The sequence below is a fragment of the Narcine bancroftii genome, chromosome 8, assembly GCF_036971445.1.
Source record: "Narcine bancroftii isolate sNarBan1 chromosome 8, sNarBan1.hap1, whole genome shotgun sequence".
NCBI classification, from domain to species: domain Eukaryota; kingdom Metazoa; phylum Chordata; class Chondrichthyes; order Torpediniformes; family Narcinidae; genus Narcine; species Narcine bancroftii.
The window spans coordinates 80,177,317-80,204,385 of record NC_091476.1 but is presented as its reverse complement, the minus strand read 5'-3'; the positions used below and the strand labels follow the sequence as shown (position 1 = coordinate 80,204,385).

Genomic DNA, 27,069 nt, shown 5'->3' with positions numbered 1-27,069 from the left:
TTGTCGACTAATGAAAAGACAGATGGGCCAAAGGTTGAGATACTTTATTGGAAGGAAGCAAATTTCAAGTGAATGGGAAAGAATTGGAGAGTGTGGATTGGATGTTATTTTGAGGGAAGAAGATAGCTGAAAATTGGAGGATATTCAAAGGAGAATTTCCGAGAGTGAAGAGTTGATATATCCCCGTGAGGATTAACACAAGTGTTTAATGCTATCGGGAGCCCTGTTTTTCACAAGATATTGGGAACTTGGTTCGGAGGAAGAGGGTTGTGCACAAAAAGTATAAATTGCAAAGAAGAGATTAAATGCTCGAGAATATAAAGATTGTTAAAATATTTAAAAAGTGATTAGAACTGCTTAAATTAGATATGACGCTACTTTGACAGTAAAAGTTTTTAAAAATCCAAAAAGAATTCTAAGGATGCATTAAAAGTTATGGAATCGTGAGGGATAAAATTTGACCCGTTGAAGATGAGGTTGGTAGGATCCGTGAGAAGCCAGAGATGTGTGAAATTTTCAACGATTTCATTCTTCCGTATTCACTAAGGAAAAGAATAATGAGCCAGTCGAAGTGAAGATAAATGATAGGCAGCTCATTGATAATATAAGTTTTAATGAGGAGATAGTGTTGGCTATATTGAAAAAATCAAGGTGGATAAATCTCCAGATCCTGAAAACAATATTCAATAGGACTCTATGGTCGTTAGTGAACAAATAGTGTGGGCGTGGATACAAATATATATCTTTTTTAAAATACTGTCCTAGGGGTAAGTGACAGAAGACTGGAGGATGGCTCATTTGTTCTGCTGTTCAAAAAAGGATCCAAAAGTGGAGGTGGTAATTATATTCTCTAAGACTGACATCAGCGGTGGGTAAATTAATATACATTGTTCTTAGAGATAATATATACAACAATTTGGAAAGAAGGGGATTTGTTCGTAGTAGTCAGCATGGTTTTGTTTATGGTAGATCATGTCTAACAAATCTTATGGATATTTTTGAGGATGTTACTAAAATGGTTGATGAGGAGAAGTTGGTGAAGGTTTACTATTTTTAATTTAGAAAGTCTGTTGATAAGGTTCCACATAAGATGTTTGTAGGGAAGGTGTAAGCATTAGGTATTAATGAAGAAGTGGCAAGGTTGGTTCAACAATGTTTGGATGAAAGATACTGGAGAATAGTGATGAATTTATTTTGGTCGAATTGGAGGCCGGTATCGAATGGAATGCCTCAGGAATCGGTAATGGGTCCACTGCCGTTCATCATGTCTATTAAATATCTAGATAATAGAGAGGCAAATTAGAATAGCAAATTTTCAGATGATGCACAGGTTGGCAGTATTGTGGACAGTAAGGAAGATTATCAGAATTTACAGTGCAATACAGGACAGTTAGAACCATGGGCTGAAAGATGGCAGATGAAATGTAATACTGGTAAATCCGAGGTGTACCATTTTAGTATGACTAATCAAAATAGATCAAACTCGTTAAATTGTAGACAATGGAGGTGTGCAGTGTGTAACATAGCATATAGATATTTTTCTGGAGGTAAATGGGGAATGTCTGTTAGTCAAATTCACATCCAAACACTTTTAAACAGGTCTTATATAATATACCGGTTATCTGCAAATGCCAGATATTTGGGGCCCTTCGAGCCTTCCCAAAAGCTTCGAAGAGTGCCCAGTAGACTCCACTAATGGATTGTTATTTAGAAAAAGGCAGCAGATGAAACCCTTTGTCGGAACCGTATATTGTCTGGAAAAACACCTGCTGTTTTGAAGACCATGTGGGTTTTGATGCTGAGAGAGTAAGACAGGGTTTCTCTGAGTGTGTGTGTGTGCGTGTGAGAGAGAGAGAGAGAGAGAGAGAGAGAGAGAGGGGGGGGGGGGAGAAAGAGAGAGAGGGAGGGAGGGAGGGAGAGAGGTGGGGGCAGACAGAGACGGTTATACAGTCAGCAACAGCAGTTGGGACTGGAAGAGGACAAGCTGGCAGGCATTTGGAAGAAGGGTTGCGAGTTCTTAGTTTGGTCAAGTCAACGCCTTTGTGCTTCATGCAAGATGAGAGGATTGGCTGTCTAATGATTCATTTGAAATCAGAGAAACAAGAAGGAACTCTGAGCTTAGCTGAAGAAATAATTTATCATCTGGAGAACCCTGAGGGGGAAAGCTTCTCTCGGAAGACACTGAAGTAGCTGGGTGTCCATCGTACAACACAACTCTCTCTGAAAACCGACTTGAATCTTCCTGTGCCGTAACCATTCATCTTGCAAGCACCGAAGGCAGGTAAACTTCATAAATGTTAAATTTTGTCCACAGTAAAAGAATATCCTGCAACCAGTGAACTTGGAGGAATGAGAAGTGAGATTGGACTGTGAAACAAATAATTTTTCTTAACACGCACACATTACGTACACATGCGGTTAGAATTAGAAGGGGGTTATGTTACATTAGTTAACTCAATAGTGATAAACTCAAATGTGATTCTGTTTTCATGTTTAAAGATAATTAAATCAATTTTTGATTAAGAAACCATTTGTCTTGGTGAATATCTATTGCTGTTAGTTTTTGGGGTCATCTCAGCTCGAGTTAATAGAAAGTAAAAACCCTTTACATTCTCAATATAAGTCAGATGAAAATCAATTAATTTCCCCCCCCCCTCCCGGATATTTATTGGTCTGTAATGTACCATAGCTTCCCTCACTTCTATAACAGTAAAACAAATACTCAAATAAGTTTGCTTTCCCAATTTTAATCTAGCCATTTTTATGTGACTGAAACCCACTCTTAGAAACATACATGGGTGGAAGAATAAAAACTGCGTCATGAGGGTGAAGATTATTTCTTTCTGTAGTCATATATGAATCGACACAAGATCGAGTGTAGAATAGCATGCTCTGTTCAGTGGTATTCCTTTCCTAATTACTAAATGGAAGGGAGAGCTATTGCAGCATATTAAAAAGAAGGACAGATCGCATATGGAATATTGTGTTCAATCTGGTTATTATTAGAAGGATGATATAATGGGGTATATTTTATTTGATATTATATATTAATATTTTTTTAATAGCTAAATTATGGAGTGTTTAGTTTGTACGTCATTTCACAAACAGGCAAACACTTCACAAAATCGAAAGCACAACACTGTATAAAATAGCAAATCGTGCCAGGCACTTGATGCGGACTTTTAGCTACTTTGGCCCAGGAACCCACGAGACTGTGCCGGTCAAGTACACCCAATTTACCTCCAAACCCCGTTAAACTTCGAACGTGGGAGGAAACAGGAGCCCCATGGGGAAATTCACTCAGACACGGGAATATAATTTTAGCACATTACAGACAGAGAGAGCTTCAAACTCTTTCCCGAACGCTGGCACGGTAACGGCATTGCTCTAACTGCTAAGTTAAACTTTTCGGCTACCTGCGCAAATCATGTTTCCCTAACCTTTCATATATTACACTTCACGGTCAACATATGTGCTCGGTCATGAAAAATATTGGTGGAGTTGTGCACAGTTTATGAGATAATATATCAGAATGCAGATCAGTTCATTATGACATCTAAAACTGTTATTTGATAATAATTGGGTGCAATGCTGCATTTGTGGTTCTCTATCACAAGGTAGTTTTTTTCTCGAAAGGTTTGCTTACAGATTGAAATGACAAGTACGATGGACAACTTTAAGAATCGGGGTGGGGGAAAGGGGGATAGTGTCAGCGGAAATAACGCTGTGGTGGTAGGGAGGATTTATTATTGGGCTCATGCAGGGAGGATACTTTGGTGAAATTGAACAATGAGAAAGGGGTAGTTATACATATAGTGGTGTATTATATACCATTATATTCCAAATATAGATTGGAAACTCCATTCTCTGAAAGGAATGATGAATTGTCGATTGTAAAATGTGTGCAGGATAGTGTTTTATTTACAGCAAAATGTAGAGATACCAAATTGATAAGTGGCAGTGTTGGATCTACTTTTGTGGAATGAAATAGGTAGGCGACGGAGGAATATGTTGAAAGAACTTCAGGTCCAATGATCATAGTGCCATTCTTTGGCTTGGCTTCGCGGACGAGGATTTATGGAGGGGGTAAAAGTCCACATCAGCTGCAGGCTCGTTTGTGGCTGACAAGTCTGATGCGGGACAGGCAGGCACGGTTGCAGCGGCTGCAGGGGAAAATTGGTTGGTTGGGGTTGGGTGTTGGGTTTTTCCTCCTTTGCCTTTTGTCAGTGAGGTGGGCTCTGCGGTCTTCTTCAAAGGAGGTTGCTGCCCGCCAAACTGTGAGGCGCCAAGATGCACGGTTTGAGGCGATATCAGCCCACTGGCGGTGGTCAATGTGGCAGGCACCAAGAGATTTCTTTAGGCAGTCCTTGTACCTTTTCTTTGGTGCACCTCTGTCACGGTGGCCAGTGGAGAGCTCGCCATATAACACGATCTTGGGAAGGCGATGGTCCTCCATTCTGGAGACGTGACCCATCCAGCGCAGCTGGATCTTCAGCAGCGTGGACTCGATGCTGTCGACCTCTGCCATCTCGAGTACTTCGACGTTAGGGATGAAAGCGCTCCAATGGATGTTGAGGATGGAGCAGAGACAACGCTGGTGGAAGCGTTCTAGGAGCCGTAGGTGATGCCGGTAGAGGACCCATGATTCGGAGCTGAACAGGAGTGTGGGTATGACAACGGCTCTGTATACGCTTATCTTTGTGAGGTTTTTCAGTTGGTTGTTTTTCCAGACTCTTTTGTGTAGTCTTCCAAAGGCACTATTTGCCTTGGCGAGTCTGTTGTCTATCTCATTGTCGATCCTTGCATCTGATGAAATGGTGCAGCCGAGATAGGTAAACTGGTTGACCGTTTTGAGTTTTGTGTGCCCGATGGAGATGTGGGGGGGCTGGTAGTCATGGCGGGGAGCTGGCTGATGGAGGACATCAGTTTTCTTCAGGCTGACTTCCAGGCCAAACATTTTGGCAGTTTCTGCAAAGCAGGATGTCAAGCGCTGAAGAGGAGGCTCTGAATGGGCAACTAAAGCGGCATCGTCTGCAAAGAGTAGTTCACGGACAAGTTTCTCTTGTGTCTTGGTGTGAGCTTGCAGGCGCCTCAGATTGAAGAGACTGCCATCCGTGCGGTACCGGATGTAAACAGCGTCTTCATTGTTGGGGTCTTTCATGGCTTGGTTCAGCATCATGCTGAAGAAGATTGAAAAGAGGGTTGGTGCGAGAACACATCCTTGCTTCACGCCATTGTTAATGGAGAAGGGTTCAGAGAGCTCATTGCTGTATCTGATCCTACCTTGTTGGTTTTCGTGCAGTTGGATAATCATGTTGAGGAACTTTGGGGGACATCCGATGCGCTCTAGTATTTGCCAAAGCCCTTTCCTGCTCACGGTGTCAAAGGCTTTGGTGAGGTCAACAAAGGTGATGATTCAAAGTAATTATGCAAAGTGTTAGGTCCGGACATAAGTTTGAAGATTCCAATTGGGAAATGTTAGATTTGAGGATATGTGTAAGGATTTTCAAGGAGTTGATTTGGAAATTTGCTTTATTGGAAGGATGTAGTAGAGAATGGAGTTCTTTTAAAGTAATATTTTGAGGGTACAAAATCTATTAGGGTAAAAGGTAGGGTAAAAAAATATTAGAGAGCCATTGTTTTCAATGGATATTTGAAAAGTGCTTAGAAAATGATGAAGACCAAAAATAAATAATTGACACAAGGAGTAAAGGTGATGTTCGTTGAATACATTTTATTAATAAAGAACCTTAAGAAACAAATTAGAAAAAAAGGTACGAGGTGGCAAGCAGGATGAAAATAATTCCAATGAATTTCAACAAAAATGTTTAATAAAAAAAGGAGAATGGGGAATAAATTGTCCCTTTGATAATCAGAGCGGACAACTGACAGTAGAGCAAAAAGAAATGGGGAAGATGTTGAACAATTTATTTTCTTCGGTATTCACTAAGGAGAAGGATTTTGAATTGTGCGGGGTAAAAGAGTCAAACGAGGTAATTATAGAGACTATAATGATTATCAAAGAGGAAGTACTGGAGCATTTGAAGCCTATAAATATGGATAAGTCTCCAGGTCCCGGCTGATTTATGTCCAGAACATTGAGAGAAGTTATTGATGAAGTAGCAGAGATCTGACAGGGATTTTTCAAATGTCATTAGATATTTATATTGTGCCAGAGGATTGGCATATTGCACATGTGGTTCACTTGTTTAAATATGGTTCAAAGACTTAAGCCTAGAAATTATCAGCCAGTAGGTTTTAGACCTCTAATGGGTAAATTCATGGAAAGCTTTCTTAGAAATACTATATTTAAGTATCTGGAGAGACTGGGTCTGATCACTGAACACGGATATGTGCGTGGACGAGTATGTTTGGCCAATCTTATTGAAGTTTTTGAAGAGGTGACTCGGAATGTTGATGATGGTAGAGCAGTGGATGTTGTCCATATGGACTTCAGTTAGGCCTTCGATAAGATTCCGTGTGGAAGGTTAGTGAGGAAGATTCTATAGTTATATGAACACAATATAATTTTAGATATGTTTTATCATGTAGGACGTTGGATAAACATGAAATAACCTTTACTTATATTATCATGTTTAATCACATAATTATGCTACCATATTGCATTTGTCAAATTGTGTCATTACCAAGAAGTAGTTAGTTAGCCTTGATGGATTCCAGTACCCCTGATACCGCTGTAAGATGCTCGAAATTAGTTTAAAACTTTATCGTCTCCTTCATCATTACCGAATCAGCATGGTTTAAATCTGGGGGCTATCCTGCCTGAGGACCAGAAAGTCCTTTTGAACCTCCGAAGATTAATTATTTTACCCATCAAAATAATATTTCATCTTTGAATTCCTTCCAATAACTTGCATGAGATTGCACTTTCCAAATTTGCTTTTGATTTGTCTCTTATTTGCCCATTCTTCTGATCTATATGTGGCTCACTGCAGCCTCTACCTTTCCACATTACTGTCTGCATCTTCAACTTAACTATGCATTAACTCATACTCTATATTCGATGTTTCTGTTGCTGCGTCCAGTGGTCGGGTTTCGTCGCGCCCTTTAAAGCATCCGATGTAGACATATTTAAATAGTTGTCTTAGAGTGGCACAGTGTACAAGCCATAAAAGTGAGGAAATCATGCTGACTTTGACCAATACTGACATTCATCTTCAGGTCCACCATAAAATCGCGTTGCTAATCGACGCCAACAACATTCGAACATCAGATATTATGATCAAATCTCCTATATCCATCCTGATACTTACCTAGCTTTTTTCAAAACACGGTAGAAGTTTTTAAAAATTTTTACACCCTTCTACAACCATGCCAAATTATTGGAGGATAATTATTAATCCCTATAGATTTGCTTAAGATATATGTTTTAGAGCATGCTCATTCATCCACTCTGGATGTTAGAGCATCAGAAAGGACAATGACAACATGATTATTAGGTGATAAAGTAAAAGATGGATTTCAATCCAGACAAGTGTCAGTTGATGCGGGATGGAAGGTCAAACCTGAAAACTGAATATAGGGATAATGATATTTAGTTTTCAGTGAGGAGAAGTAAAGAGACATTAGTTCAAAATACATTGTAATGGAAGATTCTAACCTATTTTTTAACCTGTTTTTTTCTTAATTTCCAGCTCTTGGTTCTGCAGAGCTGAGAAACTTTTTTTAAAACTTGCAGCTTTGGGTTCTGCAAGGCTGAGAACCGAATTGTTTTTAGAATCAGCAGACATAAGCAAAATTCCACCGAGGGGCCAGAGATGCTGTTATCTGAAGAAAGGACATCTGTGTACCAAGAACATTTAATCTTCCTGCTTGTTTTGGTCACAGACTGACAGAGGCCTAACCTTGATGTAGAATAAACCATTGTATTCAAAATGATAGCTGAAAATTATGTTATTCGTTAATTAACCTAGCATGCTAGCTTGCTTGCTTATCTTTCTTGCTGTGCTGGGAATAGGTGCTTGGATAAGCAGTTTTTGGGTAATATAAGCCATGGTCCCGCTGCTGAAGTTTGAGAATCTCCGAGAGGTGGCAACATCTCTCAGCAAGAAGAATACCTTCTGGAGTCCAGCTAACGTCCCGGTAACGGGAGGTGGAGAAGCTGCTACCAGCGCCCTGACAACCTACTACAAGTGTGCAGTCGTTGCCTCGCTTCGGCAGTTGGGACCAGTCCAAGCGTTGATAAATATAGTTGGGAAAGGCTTGCATATTGTAGTGTGAAATCAGCTTTTGAATTTGTAATAAACATTTGTATAATCTGAACTGCTCTCGGTGTGTGTGTCTATTTTCTTTCGGTAGCTCAAACACTGTGACCAATCTAAAATTAAAAAAATGAGAGGTATAAGTTTACCCAAGACAATTGGCGCAGCGAGCAGGGTTGGTCTCAAGATGTTTCGCTGAAAGAAAGAGGTGAGCCCTGAGCAGTTGTTGATTCCTGGATGGACTTCCAAAGACGATGGGTTTGACATGTTAGCCAATACCCTATCTTTGTTGGGACTACCCATTTGTTGGGATGAGAAGTTAGATTCATCATGTGCACCTCTGGGAGAGCGGGTTGCCTCTCTCCTTCGAGAAAGAAAATTTCCTGATAAAAAGGGGACATTGACGGATGGTTTTTGGTTGCTGGCCACAGCCTTACGCAACTCCGTTCAGCGTGAAGCAGAATCAGTTCAAAGAGAAGTAGAATCTCAGCGCAAGAGAAAGCAATTAGAGGAGGAGCTAGAAGCCATGCGACAACGCTGTTCCATGATGAGCGAAATTGTTCACACCAGTCAGAACAGAGCCAAAGAATTGGAAGATAAGCATGTCCAAACGATCTGCCGTAATATTAAACTCCGGCAGCAGCTCTGTGCAAATAAGGAAAGGCAAGGAGTAGTACCCGATCCATATCGTATTCATGCCATGATAAGGAATGGTGATAATCCTGATGTAATTGAGGATAGGGATGGGAATATCTGGAATGATAATGGTAATGATGCAGATACTCCCCAACATGTGGCAACACCCTCTCCACCTGCTGTTCACGCCCACCCCATAAGGCAGCAGACTTCCTAAACAGACAGAAGGGGGGATGATATAAGGGTAGAGATGGAAGGAATAGATACCCCAGTCTCCCAAGTGGACCCAGGGGAAAATACCCAAACCCCTGCTTATGCTCTATGGCCTACTCCCTCTACAGGATGGCCTCGACCTCCTCCCCTAGACTGGGTGGAGGACCCTGTGGGCCAAAGTGGGAATAGGGTTCAGAAACAGTCAATGATCCGTGACTTCTCAATAAAGGAGCTGGCTGCCATTGGAGATCGATTTAGGCAAAAGGCAGGAGAAACTCTGGCGGCCTGGCTCCTGCGTGTTTGGGAACAAGGAGGGGGTAATGTATTTTTAACGCCTGAGGAATTGTTGGGATTAGGAACATTGTCTACTGATATCAGGGTCACTGCTGAGCTGCGGGGTAGAGGGAGAGAGGTGGATTACTTACTTACTACACTAGGGGATGCCCTGCTACGAGTGTACCCATCACCAGTAGATTGGGATTTACATTTGCAGAACAATTGGAGAACCCCAGAGGAGGGTATAGCAGCAATTCATCAACAGGCCCTAGCCTCTGCCTTGTATTCAGGGTGTTTGACGCTATGGGTACATGGGGGGAGCCCAGATGAAGAGATATTCACGGCCGGAATGTATACCAGATTGGTTCATTCCACCCAACCCACCACACGGGGGTTGGTTCTGTCCATAACTAGTCCACTAATTGGGCACCCTGTGTCTGAGGCGGTGCACGCCTTATCTGAGCTTCAAGAATTAGAGTTGGGAGGTAAAATCCACTCACGTACAGCCCAGGTTAAATCAGACAAGCAGGATGAAAAGAGAGGGCCTACTACTAATAACAGACCGACAAGAAAGGACCTTATTCTAACCTTGTTAAAGTTAGGCGTACCTAAAAGTGATATTGATGGGAAACCTACTGCAGTCCTTTATTCCCCTTATAAGATAAAAGCAGGGGAACATCATCCCGCAGCTGCTGAGTCCTCCTGGCCCAGCTGTGTCCTCTGCTCTCCCTGCTGCTTCTATCAAGCAGGCTTCTCCTGCTCCAGTTACCTGTGCGGAGCACTCGGTGATTCCGGGTAACCCTGACATCTTGACTGGAGCGACCTTTCGAATAGAGGGGTTGGGAAGGGCGGTCACCCTGGCAAAGGAAATAAAAGTCCGTGCCACGGTGGGTGATAGCCCTTCCCCTATCTGGTTACATGCTCTGGTGGCTGCTACTGACGAGTGTATCCTGGGTATTAATATGTTGGCCGGTACGGCCCTTAATACTAGCCAAGGGGGATTTGCATTTGGAATTCGGAGTATTACAAAAAAACTAGTAGTGGGTCAGGTTAAGTGGGATCCTGTGATGGTGCCACACCCCCCCCCCCATGAAACCAGTGTGCATTCCACAATATCGCCTGCCTGGAGGGCAAGAAGAGATTAGTGCCACCATTAATGCTTTGCAAGAAGGGGTAGTGAGGTACGCAACGTCGCCCTTTAATAGCCCTGCTTGGCCGGTCCAGAAGCCGGACAGCTCCTGGAGAATGACAGTTGATTATCGCATTTTGAACAAACATGCCCCAGCACTTGCTTCGGCAGTTCCGGACATTGTTACCCTTATTGAAAACATTGCTTCTGTGAACTCAGGAACATGGTATGCTGTCATTATCTCGCTAACGCCTTCTTCAGTATTCTTATAGCTGAGGACTCACAGGATCAGTTCGCCTTTACCTGGAAGGGGCAGCAGTATACCTTCACTCGCCTCCCTCAATGCTATGTACACTCTCCCACCATCTGTCACAGCCTAATTGCCCATGACATGGAGACAGTGCCAATATCGCCTTCCCTCTCAATTCACCATTGTATTGGTGATGTGATGATCCAAGGGGCCACAGAAGAGATGATACAGGGAGGTTTGGAGAGTGTCCAAGATACCCTGATGCAAAGAGGGTGGGCCATTAACCCCGCCAAGGTACAGGGCCCGTCCCAGACAGTTATTTTCCTTGGAATTCAGTGGCATGCTGGAGAACAAGTGGTTCCCGATAAAGTTCGCAATAAAATCGCAGACTTGGCCACTCCTACTAACAAACAAGAGACCCAGCGTTTCCTGGGGTTATTAGGATATTGGCGACGCCATATTCCACAATTGGCATTGCTTTTACGTCGTCTGTATAAGGTTACCCGAAAGAAAACAGACTTTGTATGAGGTGACAATCAGGAAACGGCTTTCCAGTCCGCAAAGCAGACTACTCTTCAGGCCCTGCCCATTGCTCCCTGCATCCCTGATACCCCCTACGAACTACAGGACTCCGTTACTGATGATGTGGCCTGCTGGAGCGTCTGGCAGAAACAAGAGGGTCGCCGAGTCCCACTGGGATTCTGGTCACGTACCATGCCTGAGGCTGCCACTCGTTATTCTGCTTTTGAACAACAGTTACTGGGCCCTGCTGCAGACTGAAAGAATGACAGGTGATGCAGATGTTCAATTGAGACCTGCACTTCCAATAATGAATTGAGTTCTGGCTAATGATGCTAATCTAAAGATCGGGCGGGTGCAGCAGTCTTCTATTGTTAAATGGAAGTGGTATATTCAGAGTGGTGCAACCAGAGGGCCTGAAGGGGTGGGCCGCATACACAAACAGGTGGCTGATCTTCCGTCTCGTCATGAGGATGTTGAACCTGCCTTTCCCCCTGCTTTACCCCCTTCACCAGTTCAGTGGGGTAAACCATATGATTTGCTCACTCCAGCAGAACAAGAGGATGCCTGGTTTACTGATGGTAGCAGCCGGTGGGTGCAAGGAAAGCAAAAGTGGAAGGCAGTGGCTTACCATCCCAAGTCAGGAACTCACCTATAAGAGGAGGGGGATGGTGGCTCCAGTGAGTATGCTGAGTTGAAGGCAGTCACTTTACCTCTAGATCCCCATGATCACCCTCTTCGCCTGTTTACTAATTCCTGTTACTAATGGACTTGTGGTATGGATGCCTGATTGGCAAAAGAATGACTGGATGATACATGACCACCCAGTGTGGGGCAAAGAGCTGTGGCTGCTGTTGTGGGATTCTTCCCACCACCGTGAGATAACTGTGTATCATGTTGATGCCCATACTAATGTGGCGACTAACATGGTACAACATAATGCAGTAGCAGATCAGCTTGCCACCATCAGCCGTGCTGATACCGTCCCCCTGGCTCGATGGGCACATGAACAGAGTGGTCATTTTGGGGAGAAGGGATCAGCTATGTGGGCCCGAACACATGCTTTACCCGTCCATCAGGATGATGTCCGCATGGTCGTGCGTATATGCCCAGAATGTCAACTTGTGAAGTCCCGTGTTGTTCCTCCTGGTCCTCATGGCCGAATAAAACGGGGTGCTCTCCCAGCTGCGGTTTGGCAAATTGATTGCATAGGCCCCATGCCAGACTGTATGGGTAAACGTTACGTCCTAGTAATGGTTGACACCAAGCTAGTACTATCAAAGGACTAAATAATTTAATTTCTCGTTATGATGTTCCAGAGGAGATTCAGTCTGATAATGGCTCGCACTTCTCCTGGAAAGCAATCTGTGATTGGGCAAATTAAAACGGTATCTTGTGGGTTCACCATATTCCTTATTACCCACAGGTTGCTGGGTTAGTTGAACGAATGAATGGCTTACTGAAGGAACAAATTCGTTTGTTAACACCACTGGGAACCCTGATGGGGTGGTGTCATGTGCTGCAGCAGGCAGTCGACAATTTAAATCATCAGCCTTTAAAAGGAGGTACACCTTTCCACCGACTTCTTCATGCCTTTGAACTACAGCCTATTCCAGAGGAAAAACAGTCATTGCTCCCCACTCCTGAACTAGAGAATGCCGGAAAAAAGGTATGGGTGGCACCACCAGGTAGTGGCCCTCCTGTAAAAGGGGAAATAGTTACACCTGCCCAGGGTAACACTCGATGGGTAGCTATTGAGGGACAGGATGATTTAGTCTGTTTAAACACTGAACGCTTACGGTATTGTGAGTGACATGTGTCAGGCTTCTTTGTTCCAGGTTCTCCGTTTTACGCTCCTCGTGATCTGGCTTAACAGCTGCTTTGGTGCCAACAATTGGATTTGTAATAACATTCCGAGGGAGTTGTCCGTGGGAGACACGGTCTGGTGCATTACATCAAGGAAGTCCTCGGTCACCCGCCTCAAGTGCAGCTTATATAGATATGTTATTGCCAATGTCGGTTCTTATATTTTGTTTGTAGATGGACCAACTGAAGAGGTTGCCCCCTACTTCTGTGATGGTCGTTTTTGTACTCGCTTTGTATCTTGTAATAACTCTGCTCCACCTGTTGCTAAGTGGCGGAAGGATTCCAGATCTGTGGAGAATTGGTGGCCTACCTCGCCATCAAACATTCCTTCAGATTTGTCTGACAATTCCTTTCTCCATGTTTCCTATGCATACGCTCACCGATTAAATGTTTCTGATTGTTCAGTTTGTACCATAGGCCCTTTGCATGCTGGTACAGGCATTCCCATGATCCCCATCCCTTTCACCCGAAAGGAAGTTGCTGCCTGGAAATATTTTGACCCCTCCAAAGGCAGAGTTTACATTGATGTTGATCAGCCTGTGCCTGAGGAGGCTCGTTTCTTCAATCTGAGTGACATTTTGGGTACCTTCCGTGGATGGCATATTTCTACCTCCTCTCATAATATCACACCCCCCTATTTTATTGTTTCCCAATATGTGAAGGGCTCTGTCTGTTTTTGTAAATTCCCTGCCAAACCTGCCGATTCACTGAGATCACTGATTGTCTGACATATTCCCTTTTCATTTCCAAGCACCCTGTGAACGGGACTTATTGGATTTGTGGGTCTCACGCCTATGTCTGGCTGCCCCTTACCTGGGGTGGTTGCTGCTATTTAGCATATGCCGTCCCCTACCTGCACCATAATTCCCGTTTGCAGGACCATCCCTCGCTTATGCATAGGTCCACTGTCCTTCGGCATAGATGTCACCTTTCAGGTGCCGAGATTGTCCTTGGCGCCTTGATGCCAGGTTATGGCGATATTCGCATTTCCCTAGAGATTCACAAATTATATGATCTGATGAACTCTATTGCCAATGAGACATCCTTTGCTCTTTTGTCTGTAAATCAGGGCCTTAGAGACCTTAATGATGAACTCTCTTCCGTTAGGACAGTGGCTTTACAGAATCATATGGCCTTGGATTTTCTGTTGGCAAAACAGGGTGGCACGTGTGCCGTTGTTGGTTCTGAATGTTGCTCGTATGTTCCTGATGTAACCACTAATATTTCTGTTATTATTCAGCATGTCTCGAAGTCTGTTCGTGAGCTCCAGCGTCTGGGTATTGTGGCCAACAAGGATAATGTGAGCCTTTGTTGGAATTCTTTTTCATGGTTAGCTGGTACATTTGGGGGATTGGGCCACAAAATTCTCCGTTGGTTGCTCGCTTTATTGCTTGTTTTTGTGATTATTGTAGTTTTGATTTCTCTTTTACGCTTTTTTGTATTCAAATGCTTGTATAGTCTCGTGTCTGACAGCCTGTGACCAAGGGGTCGCAAGGTGTCCACACAGTTTGATATGATAATTACGAATATCTATTTATTACTGGGAGAGGGGTGAGTTGAGTTAAAGAGTTAAGAGACCAGATTTTTACTCCAAAATCTCTGCTGAGATGGAGGTCAGTTGTGCCCAGTTGTAGTCACTTCATTACATGAAGGATCCGGAAGGTTTTGAGAGTGTTCAGAGGAGATTGACCAGAATGTTGGATGGATTGTAAAATATGTCATATGGTTAGCAGAACTGAGACGTCTGTCTTTCGAGAGTATAAAGGTGGAAGATTAATTAATATAGGACCAGATGATTCTGATTGGCATATGTAAAGTTGAAAGCCATCCTCCTTTTACCAGGGCAACCATCGGACATATGTAAAATGTAGTGAGCACATTTGAGGGAGATATGAGGGTTCACTTGCTTTTTTCTCAGAGATGATTGTGGGCGTATGGAAGGCTCGTCGTTGGAAGTGTGGAAGTTAAAAATGGGGAACATTTAAAAGACTTGTAGACAGCAACAGGAACTGCAGGCAATTGGCCTTCAACCCCAGGTACGTTGCGAATGGTGGAAGAAACTGGAAATCACAGGTAAATCCAACGTAGACAGAGGAATCATGGACAAATTCCTGACAGACTACACAGTATTTGAACTCGAGTCGCTAGCACTGTAATAGCTTTGTGCTAACCACTATGTTTACCATGATGAAAAAGAAATTAAAAAAAGCAGGATACCCTCAGCAAATAAAACAATAAGGCTGGAGTACTTACTCAAATGATAGAGAAAATGTTAGCAGGTGGCCAAACAGATAAACGTGATGGTTTGGAAAGGTCCACAGTCATAAAGTCAGGGATAATAAGAAAGTTAGGACATAAAAGCAAGTAGGGATGGAGTAATTGTTTGGTCAATAGAAAGGAAAGTGGCTGAATGCATCAAAATTGTCCTATGCCACAACCCCCGATATCCATAAAAATGAAAAAAAAATCTACAGCTCCGTCCTATGCTCCCCCACCCTCCACATCCCCATTCTGCGGTTCTAACAAACATTCATAAAACATGCATGTCCACTCAACTATTCATATCGAACTTTCCACATGACTCTCGACACCTCAATAGGTTTTTCTTGTTATATTGATCAGTAAAGGGGAGAGGAGATGAAACACCATTTCTAAAGTGGGTCCAGAAATGTTTGACGATCCATTTTAAGTGTCGTTTTACCTCTGCTTCTCTGTCATACACTTTGATACTTTCTACACACCTGTGCACCAGTTAATTCTTATCTCTCTGTCCCTCTGGCAACAGAGGTGGTGCTCACTGACAATTTATCTAAGGAACCTATGCAAAATGAAACATTCAGCCTGTCGATACAATTCCTGACATGCAGAGTCGTGCAATTGTGTTCTCCCTACTTGAGGAAAGATGTTACAGCTGGAACAGGTGTATACCAAGTTCACTGGGTACATTAGAAAGATGAGGGGTAAGATTGCGAGGATAGATTGAGTCGTCTGTGTATGTACTCACTGCAAATTACACTAAAAGGAGGGAATCCAGAAAATCATAGAATTATGAAAGGTGTAGATAACATACAAATAGGTGAGATGTATGGCTTTTTAGCTGAAGACAATACTAGGAATATAACACGAAGGATCAGCCAACAGAGGCGAGCAACTTGTTTTTCCACAGAGCAATTAATTAATGGAATTTGCTGCCCATTGAAGCACTGGCGGCAACTTCACAAAATATATTTAAGACAACGTCAGAATATATTTGTATTCATAAGGGATTTAAAAGATATTGGGAAATGGCAGGGAGGTGGGTGTGGGCCCATCATCATGTCAGCCATGATATTATTCAATGGCGCAACAGGCTTGATTATCTGGAAAGCATTCTCCTCCTTCATTTTCTTAAGTTCAAGATCGTGATTGGGACAAATACTGCAGCATCGCCTGCAAACCTCAAGACACTATTGGTACTTGACTGCCGATGCATTCGTGAGTATGTAGTTGGAGCTGGAGTGGGCTGAGCACAGAACATAGAGCACAGAGCTCTAAGGTGCGACGGCGCTCGTCATTACACTGCTACTAAACCTGACAGAATGCTGTGTCTCCGTTAGGAAATCCAGAATCAAGAGAGAGGAACGTTTATTGCCAGCGAGGAAAGCTTCTCCACCCCGTCTGGGGAATTATTGAGTTAAACACCGAGCTACAGTCAAATACAGCGTTCTGGTGTGGCAACTATCGTTCTCGAGGTGCGCCAGGGCTGAGTGAAGGGGTGTGGCTATAGCAACTTTTCTTCCATTGGCGAATTGAAAATTGGTCCAAGGTTCTCTTTGATGACATTTTGAGCGTGGTAGGCAGAGAGGGGTATATAATTATATAACAATTACCGTAAAGAGACAGCCCATTTCGACCCCTCTAGTCTTTATCAATTTAAGTGAACTCCAATAGTTCCACCTACTTGCTAACTGTCCATAACCGTCCTTTTCCTTCACATCCACCACTCATCCAACCTTCTCTTAAATGACAAAAGTGACCCTGCTGCAACCACCTCTTCCAAATTTCATTCCACTCCGCAACCACTCTCTGAGTTAAGAAGCTTGCTGTTAAGTTGCTTCTAAAGTTTTGTCCCGTAACACTTAACATATGACCCCTCATTCCAATCTCACTTACCCTCAAGGATAAGGGCTTACCCCATCTACTTTATCAATCCCCCTGATAATTTCAATACGTCTATTAAATTTCCCCTAAAACCTTCTACCCTTCAATAAATAAATATCCCGTCTAGTCAATCTTTTTTGTATTCTGGATACAGCAATCCTGGCAACATTTTCATAAATTATCTCTGCACCCGTTCTACGTTATTGATATCCTTCCTATAATTTAGAGACAAGAACTGAACACAGTCTTCCAAATTTGCCCTTACCAATGCCTTGTACACTCTTAACATCACCTCCCTTCCCCTATATTTTATGCTGTGATTTATGAACGACAGCATCCCAGAAATCTTTTCAACCAACCTATCTACATGAGCATCAATGTGGTCGGCGAACATTATCAATATGAATTACGCAAAGGCATTTGAGATGGTGTAGGATCAAAAATATAAAAAAATAAGATCAGAAAACAAAGCGTTGGGGTTGATGTATTAACATAATTCGTGGATTGATTAGCCAATACAAAATACATAGCTTGTGTAATGACAACTTTTCTGTGTTTGGTAAACGAGGTGCCACAAGGTCAGAACTTGGCTGGCAACTGAACACGATATAGATTGACGATCTGGAAACGGGATACTGTGCCGTGTATCAGATTTTGCTGATGACACTCAAATGAGTGCAAAAGCATATTTCGCAAAGGATACATAGCATCTGAAGAGATATCTGCATAGGTTAAGTGGATAGGCAACTATCTGGCATTCAATAAATTGTGAACAATTAGGAATCTAACTTCCTGACATAGTTAGCTAGGTTCCCTGAACATAGTGCCACGAACCTGCAGAAGTTGCGAGGTGGTATCCTTGGTTACGTCGCTTCCAGTTTATCAAAATGCAGGTCACATGAATTATAGCATATATTCCCAGCAGAAAATCAACGACGACGGCAATCAGGAAAAGAATTGACTGAAACCAGTCGTTCACGGCGACACCTGCCAATAGTGAAGGATACAAAACTTTTTAACAAATTATCTCGAACAATAACTATTATAACAAGGGTGCGTGTCATAATGTCCATTTTCTATTGCCTCTCCATATATTGTTACCATCCAAAGTGGAGGAGGGGGGTAGAATCCGTGCAAACTAGATTTGGGGAGTTAGGCACGGGAACTCAAAGGTTGTAGTCACAGGTTGGAACTCGGTGCCACAAACTAAAATGGAAAGTGAAGCCAAACAAACCTATGGATGATAACCCTGTGCATGTTGCATGGTTTCAGGTTACTGGATAAGTGCAATATATTATTAGGACATGAGAAATTGTACGGGGTACAGCTGAACGGGAACTAATATCTTGGCAAGTTGGTTGAGAGGGTGATTTTAACCAACCTCGAAGAGGGAGGGGTTAAATCTGAAGAGGTAAAGGAAGAGACATTTTCCGCGCACGTGGTGACATTTAGTAGGGAGAATGTGTGGAAGGGGCCATGGTCCGAAATTCATGTAGTAATAAGAGAGGGAGGTCGCACCAGCAAGTAGTGAGGGGACTAATTGTTTTCTCAATAGAGGTGGAGATGGCTGAAAGCACATAAATGTCTTCTGTCACAGCCCCCGATATCCACAAAAGTGATTACAATATCCCCACCTCCCTTCTATGACTTCCACAACGCTCCAGCTTCTTGCTCTGACGTTTCTAAAAAAAAAGTCGAAAAGATCCAGCTCCACTACACTATTGATTTCGAACTTTCCACACGACTCTTGACACACTAAAAGGGTTGATTTGAATTACCTAAGGTTGAATGTTCGCACAAAGAGTTTTATGATAGAACTGGAGACTGCTACACAGAATTTAATTCAACACACAAGTTGTCGAGGTTTGAATACATTTTTTTGTGTTTGTTCGAACTGTGAAGTGAGTATATAATACACCACTTCTAATGTGTGTCCAGTAAAGATTTGAGGGTCTATCTTCTGTGTGTTCTATCTCTACTTTTATGTCATACATTGTGTTCATTTCCCTCGGGAAGAACACCGGATTACAGCCAAATATTCAATTGCCCCCTGTATATTCGAATTACAGGCGGAAACAAAAACTCATGGGTAAAGTCGCGCACACAGTGGATAATTTACGAACTCCTTACAGAGAGCACGGAATTCGAACGCGAATTGCTGTTGTGTAATAGCGTTGCACTAACCGTTATTCTAACCGTTTCTTTATAGAAAAATAAACACAATGCTAGATAAACTCAAAAGTTTTCTATAAGTTTAATAAATGTGCCTGCGCACCAGATAATTGTCATCTTTCTGTCCAACAGTCTAGACAGCCGTGGTGCTCAGCGACAGTGCATCTTAATAACCTATGCAAAATGAAAGGTTCAGTCTCCCATTGTAATTCGTGTCTTGAAGAATCGTGCAGTTGTGTTGACCGGGTTGATTTGAGGGATGGGGGTAAGATTATGAGGAGAGATTGAGTTGTCTGGGAATGTACTCAATGGAATTTACACGAATAATCGGGGATCATAGAGAAACATATAAAATTATGATAGGCAAATATAATATTGAAGTAGGCGAGTTGTATGAATTCGTAGGGGAATCCAGAACTCGGGGACAGAGCCCGAAGAATCAGCCAGTTGATTAAAATGAGCAGCTGTTCTTTTTTTTTCCAGAGCGAAAATAATGAAAGGAATTTGCTGATCATTGAAGCAGTGGCGGAAACCTCTGAAAATATATTTCAAAGTTAGAATATATTTGTACTAATAAGGGATTTAAGGATATGGGTAAAAGGCAGGCAAGTGGACAAGGTCCCATCGTCAAATAAGCAAGGATATTATTCAATGGCGGAGCAGCTTGATGGTCTGGAAAGCAGACTCCTCCACCTTTTCCTTATATTTGTTGTAGGTGAAGAGGACAACTACTGTGGTTTCATCTGCAAATTTCAAGACACTGTTGGTACAAGACCAGCGATTCATTTGTGAGTAAGTATTGTGAACAGCAGCGGGCTCAGCACATAGCCATAAGGAGTGCAGGCGCACAGCGTCGCACTGCTAATGAACGGGACAGGATCTAGATATAAATTTAAGAGAGAGGATAGTTTTGTGCCAGCGAGGAAAGCTTCTCCACCTGCTGCTGGGGAATGATTGCATTAAACGCCGAGCTAACAGCGTTCTGGTGCTGGAGAGATCATTCTTGAGGTGTGCCAGGACAGACTGAAGGGACAAGGCTATAGCCAATTAAAATGAGGTCCAAGGTTTTCTTTTGAGTATATAACGAGCGCGGTAAATAGAGAGGTAGGTGGAGATTATTAACTTGAATTCTCAAAAGGCCTTTGCTGTGGTGCAGGTTTAGATGGTATGGATTTTTGGCTTGATGTATTAGCATGATTAGAGGATTAATAAGCCAATAGAAAACACAGTATTTGAGTAAATGTAACATTTTCTGTTTGGCAATGGGTGTAAAGGAAGGTGCTGCAGGGGTCGGAACATAGCCCACAAAGGTGTACGATGAATATTGACGATTTTGAAGCTGGACACTGTAGCGTATCAAAGTTTGCTAATGACACTAACTTGATTAAAAAAGCACATTGTGCAAAATATACGGAGTGTCTGAAGAGGGATAAGTTTCAGTGGTTTGGCAAACAGCTGTCTGTTGAGAAGCTGCGAAACATTATGAACCTAACTTCCTGACATCGTTCGCTAGCTTGCCTGAGGATTATGCCACGAACCTTCACAATTATCGAGGTGATATCCGTGTTTACGTTGCTTCCAATTTATCAATATGCAGGTCACAGAAATTACTGCTTGTATTCCGAACAGAAAATCACCAACGACGGCAATCAGGAAAATAATTGACTGAAGCCAGTCCTTCACGGCGACACCTGCCAATAGTCATAAAGTCAAATTTTGTTATTGTCTCTCCATATATTATCATCCACGTTGTCAGAAGTGGGGTATGAACAGTGCAAAACAGCTTTGGGGATTTAGGAATGTGGCTGAAGCTCAGGCGCTGCAAGATGGTAAGAACTGGATCGAACCTGGTGCCACGAACAAGAAAAGAAAGAAAACGCAAACAAACCTATGGATGAGATCATTGTGCAAGTTGCAGGGGTTCAAGTTCCTGGATCAGTGAAACATTTTAGTGCGACGTGAAACCCTGTACTGGGTACACCTGCAACAGAGCCACTATCTCCACAAGGAGGGATACTAATACATTTGGTTGAGAGGGCGGACTAATCTGAAGAGTTAAAGGAAGAGGCGTTTGCTGCCCACGTGGGGATAATTGGTAGGGTGACTGCGTGGGAAAGGTCATGCTCATAAATTAATACGATAGGGAGGTCGCAACAGCAAGTAGTGGATGGAGTAATTGTTTGCTCAATAGAGAGGAAGGTGGCTGAAGGCCTATAAATTGTCATCTGGCACAACCCCCATATCCCCCAAAATGTTAAAATAAATCCGCAACTCCCTTCTATGACTTCCGCCACACAGCACCTCCCCGCTCTAACGTTTCTAAAAAAGACTAAAACATAAAACTCTACCACACAATTCGTATCGAAATTTCTGCACGATTCGCGACACTTCAATAAGGTGCATTTGATCTAAGGAAGAATGAATGTTATCACTATTCCAGTCACGTTGTAGATATATATAAATACATTTTCTACCAATTTCTCGGTTTGTGGGTAATGTATATTTTCAAATAGTTTTCGGATCGAACAGGAGATTGCTACACATAATTTAATTAAATACACTCAATTTGAATCCTCCCCTTTGTGTTATCGAATTGCGAGGAGATAACATGAGGCAGCATTTCTAAAGTGTGTCCTGAATATATATGAAGGCCTACTTTCTGTGTCGTTTTACCTCTGCTTCTCTGTCGTATATTGTGTTACTTTCTGTCGGGAAGAACACCAGATTACATCCAATTGTCGAACAGCCCCCCCCCCCCCACGCACCCCTCCCGTATTTTTGAATGATGAGAGGAAACCAGAACTCACGGGTTAATCCAATTTACACAGTGGGATAATTTACATACTCTGTACAGACAGCACGGAGTTCGAACTCGAGTTGCTGATGCTGTAATAATGTTGCACTAACCGCTATTCTAACCGTTACTCTAAGGTAAAAAAAAACCCACAATGCTCGAGAAAGTCACCAGTTATCCATGAGGCTAATCATCGTTAATCACGAGATAATCCCGTTCTCTCTGTTCCACTCTGGCAACCGAGGTGGTGCTCAGCGACAGTGCATCTTAAGAACATATGCAAAATGAAACATACAGTCTCCCGATGAAATTTCTGTCACTCAAGAGTTGTGCAGTTGTGTTCTCGCTCCTTCAGGAAAAATATGACTGCTGGAGCCGGTGTGGAGCAAGTTCATCAGGTCGATTAGAGGGATTAGCGTGTAAGATAGTGACGAGATTTTGATTCGTCTTGGAATGTACTGATTTGAATTTACACTAATACACGGGGATCAGAGAGAAACATATAAGATTATGAACTTTGTGGATAATATAGAAGTAAGTGAGTTGTTTTAGTTTGTAGTGGAAGCCAGGACTAGGGAACATAGCCCGAAGAATCAGCCAGTAGATTTATGACAGAGATAAGGAACTAGTTCTTCCACGGCGAAATTAATAAATGGAATTTCCTGCCCATTGAAGGAGTGGCGGCAACCTTAGAAAATATAATTTAAGACAATGCTATTTTTTATTAATAGGGGATTTAAGAGATATGGGGAAACGTTAGGTGGATGTGGGCCCATCATGTGATCAGCCATGATTATTTTGTGTGTGCCGCAGGCTTGATGCTTTGGAGAGAAGACCCTCCTTTTTTTTCTTATGCTCGTTTGTTGATGATGAGGACAACCACTAAGGTATTATTTGTAAACTTCAAGACACTATTGGCACTTGACTGGCGATGCATTCGTGAGTAAGTACTGTGAGCAGGAGCAGGCTGGGCACACAGCGCTAGGGTAAGCCGGTGCTCAGCGTTGAGCTGCTGCTGAATTGGACCCAGTGCAGTGATTTTGTTAGGAAGTTCAGAATCAATTAATAGAGAGGAACGTTTAGTGCCAGCGAGGAAAGAGTTTTTCACCTGTCTCTGGATAATGAAAGTATTAAACGCCAGGCGAAAGTTCTGCCATGCCGGAGATCGTTCGCGAGGTTCGCCAGGACTGAGTGAAAGGATAAGTCTAAAGCATCGTTTCTTCTATCGGCGAATTGATGTGTTGTGCAAGGATTTATTTGGTGACATAACGAAAGCGGTGGATAGAGAGGGCTAGCTAAAGATGATCAACTTGAATTCCCAAATGGAACAAGATCAAATATGTAAAAATAAGATCAGGAAAAATAGATTTGGGATTGATGTAATAACATGATAGTTGATTGATTATCCAAGTAAAACACAGAGTTGGAGTAAGGGTAACTTCCTTTTCTGTTTGGCAATCGAATGTAAGCGAGGTGCCGCAGGGGTCGGAACTTGGACTGCAAGTGTTGGCAATGTAGAATGACGATCTGGAAGACGGGACACTGCGCAGCATTCCTACGTTTGCTCATGAGGCGCAATTAAATGGAAAAGGACAATGCGGAAAGGATACCTGGTGTGTGAAGAAAGATATGCATAGATTCAGTGGATAGGCAAATATCTGGCAGTCAATAAGCTGCGAACCATTTTGAATCTTACTTTCTGACAACATTCGCTTGGTTCGCTGAAGATTGTTCCACGAACCTTCAGAATCTGGCTGGTGGTATTCTTGCTTAAGTCGCTTCAAACTTATAAGTATGCGTGTCACAGAAATTATAGCAGGTATTCTGAGCTGAAAGTCAGCAAAGACGGCAATCAGAAAAACAATTGACTGAAACCAGCACTTCCAAGCGACACCTGCCAATAGTGAAGGATACAAAAATATTTTAACAAATTATCTCGACAAGAAATTATTATAATGTACAATTTTGTTATTGTCTCACTATATATTGTTAGCAAGTGGGGTAGAAACTCTGCAAACTAGGTTTGTGGAGTTAGGCATGTGGCTGAAGGACCTCCAAGGTGGTAATCACTGGATCGAACCCGATGCGACAACCAGAAGAGACAGAAAACGTAAACAAAGCTATGGATGAGAACGTTGTGCAGGGTGCACAGTTTCAGGTTACTGAATCAGTGAAACATTTTGGTGGGACAAGGTAATCTGCATAGGGTACATCTGAACCTGAACTAATACCTTGGAATGCAGGGATGCTAATGCATTTGGTTGAGAGGCCGATTTTAACCTAACCTCGATGAGGGTGTGGATTATTCAGGAATAGGCGATTTCCGCCCACATGGAGACAGTTGGTAGGGTGACTGTGTCGGAACGGCCTTGGTCCTAAATTCTGGAAGTAATAAGAAAGGGAGGTCACATCTGCAAGTAGGGGGAGGAGTAACTGTTTTGTTAATAGCGATGGATGTGGCTGAAGAAATATAAATTGCCTTGTGTCTCAACCCCCGTTATCCCCAAAAATGAAACAAATCCCAAGATCCCAACTATAATTTCCCACACGCTCCACCTCCACGCCCTGACGCCACTGAACTATTCGTGTCCAACTTTCCACACGACTCTCAAAACGTCAGTAGGACGATTTGAAGTAAGGAAGATTGAATGTTCGTACACTTCCCGTCACGTTACAAACATAATATCACAAAATAAATTTTATACCATTTTCTGGGTTTGTGGCTCATTAATCATTAACAAGTTTTATGATCGAACTGGAAAACGTACACACAATTTAATTCAATAAACACTGTTCAGATTTTAATACTTGTTTTCTGTGATTGAAATGCGAGGAGATTTGATGCGACACCACTCCTAAAGTGTGTCCGGGAAAGATTTGAAGGTCTATTTTCTGTGTCGTTTTATATCTGCTTCTCTGTCATACATTGTATTCCTTTCTATCGGGAAGAACACCAGATTACAATTGTCGAACAGCCCCCCCCCCCCCCCACCCCACCGTACTATTGAATGATCGAAGGAAACCGGAACTCAAGGGTAAATCCCTCCGACACACAGGGTTAATTTACAAACTATTTACAGACAGCACGGAATTCGAATTCAAGTTACTAGCGCTGTAATGGCGTTGCACTAACCGCTTTTCTAACCATGCCTTCAAAGTAAAACTAAAACACATCCCTGGATAAACTCAACAGTTATCAATGAATTTAATAAACGTGACTGCAAGCAAGATCATTGTTATCTCTCTGTCCCACTGTGGCAAATGATGTGGTTGTCAGCAACAGTGCATTTTAAGAAGCTATGCAAAATGAAACATACATTCTTCCTGTGTAATTCTTGTTATCTGCACCTGCAGAAAGTTGTTACAGCTGGAGCCGGTGTTAATCAAGTACACATGATTGATAAGAGAGATGGGGGTAAGATTGTGAGGAGAGATTGAGTTGTCTGGAAATGAACTGACTGAAAATGGACACCAGGAGATCAGAAAGAAACATATAAAATTATGTAAAGCGTAGCTAATATAGAAGAAGGACATGTGTATGAATTTGTTACGGAAGCCTGAAATATGGAATTTGCTGCCCATTGAAAAGTGGCAGAAACCTCAGAAAATATTTCATACAATGTTAGAATATATATGTATTAAGAAAGGATTTAAGATATATGGTGATAATGCAGGTAGATGGATGTGGGACCATCATCTAATCAGCTATGATAATTTGAAATGGCGCAGGACGCTTTATGGTCTGGAAACAGATGCGTCATCTTTTTTTCTTATGCTCTTATGTTGGCGATGGGTACAATTACTGAGGTATCGCCTGCAAACATCAAGACATTGTTGGTATTTGACCGACGATGAATAATTAATATGAACAGGAGCGGCTGAGCAAACAGACATAATGTGCGGCAGCGCTCAGCATTGCGCTGCTACTGAACCAGACAGACGGCGTTGTCGCTGTTAGGGAATCCAGAACCAATTTAGAGAGAGTAAATTTTAATTCAGCGAGGTAATCTTCTGCACGTGTCTCTGGGGAATGATTATATTAAAAGCCGAGCTAAAGTCAAAACAACGTTCTGGCGTGGCACAGATTATTCCCGAGGTGCGCCAGGACTGAGTGAAGGGGCTAGGCTATAGCATCTTTTCTTTTATCGGTTGATTCATATCTGGTCCAAGGATTTCTTTGATGACATAACGAGCGCGGCAGATAGACTGGGGTAGGTGGATATTATCGTATTGAATTCCCAAATTGGGTTTGATGCGGTGAAGGGTCAAATATGTAAAAATAAGATGAGGAGACATAGATTTGAGGTTCATGTATTAGCATGATTAGAGCATTGATTAGCCAATCGAAAACACCGAGTTGGGGTAAAGGAAACAATTTTCTCTTTGGCAATTGATGGTAAGCGAGGTGCTGCAGAGTTTAGAACATGGGTTGAAACTTTCACAATGTACATTGACGATCTGGAAGACGGGACACTGTGCAGCGGATCTAAGTTTGTTGAGGACACTCACTGAGTGGGAAAGCATATTGCATAAAGGAAACCTAGCATTGAAAAGGATGAGTGGATAGGCAAGTATATGGCAGTCAATATGCTGTGAACCATGGTAGATCTAATTATATGACCTCTTCCGTTAGCTTCCCTGAAGATTGTGCAACAAACCTTCAGATGTTGTGAGATGATATTCTTGGTTTCGTCGCTTCCAATTTATCAATATGCAGATCACGGAAATTACAGCATATATTCCGAGCTGGTAGTCAACTCCGACGGCAATAACGTACATGATTGTCCGAAGCCATTCCTGCTCGGCGACCCCTTCTAATAGTGATAGATACAAAAAAGGTTTTAACAAATTA

The 27,069-nt window shown here is 42.5% G+C and overlaps 1 protein-coding gene across 1 annotated transcript in view; it reads right to left on the bottom strand.

The window, feature by feature from the left end:
• The window catches only part of LOC138740948 (NACHT, LRR and PYD domains-containing protein 3-like), a 76,290-nt gene that overhangs the window by 23,672 nt on the left and 25,549 nt on the right, over nucleotides 1-27,069 (bottom strand). The window contains exons 5-8 of the mRNA XM_069894314.1: nucleotides 26,876-27,031; nucleotides 23,914-24,111; nucleotides 20,962-21,114; nucleotides 18,086-18,238 (exon numbers count right to left, since the gene is read on the bottom strand). Of these exons, the coding sequence (XP_069750415.1) occupies nucleotides 18,086-18,238; nucleotides 20,962-21,114; nucleotides 23,914-24,111; nucleotides 26,876-27,031 (660 nt within the window). The remainder of the gene's footprint in view (nucleotides 1-18,085; nucleotides 18,239-20,961; nucleotides 21,115-23,913; nucleotides 24,112-26,875; nucleotides 27,032-27,069) is intronic.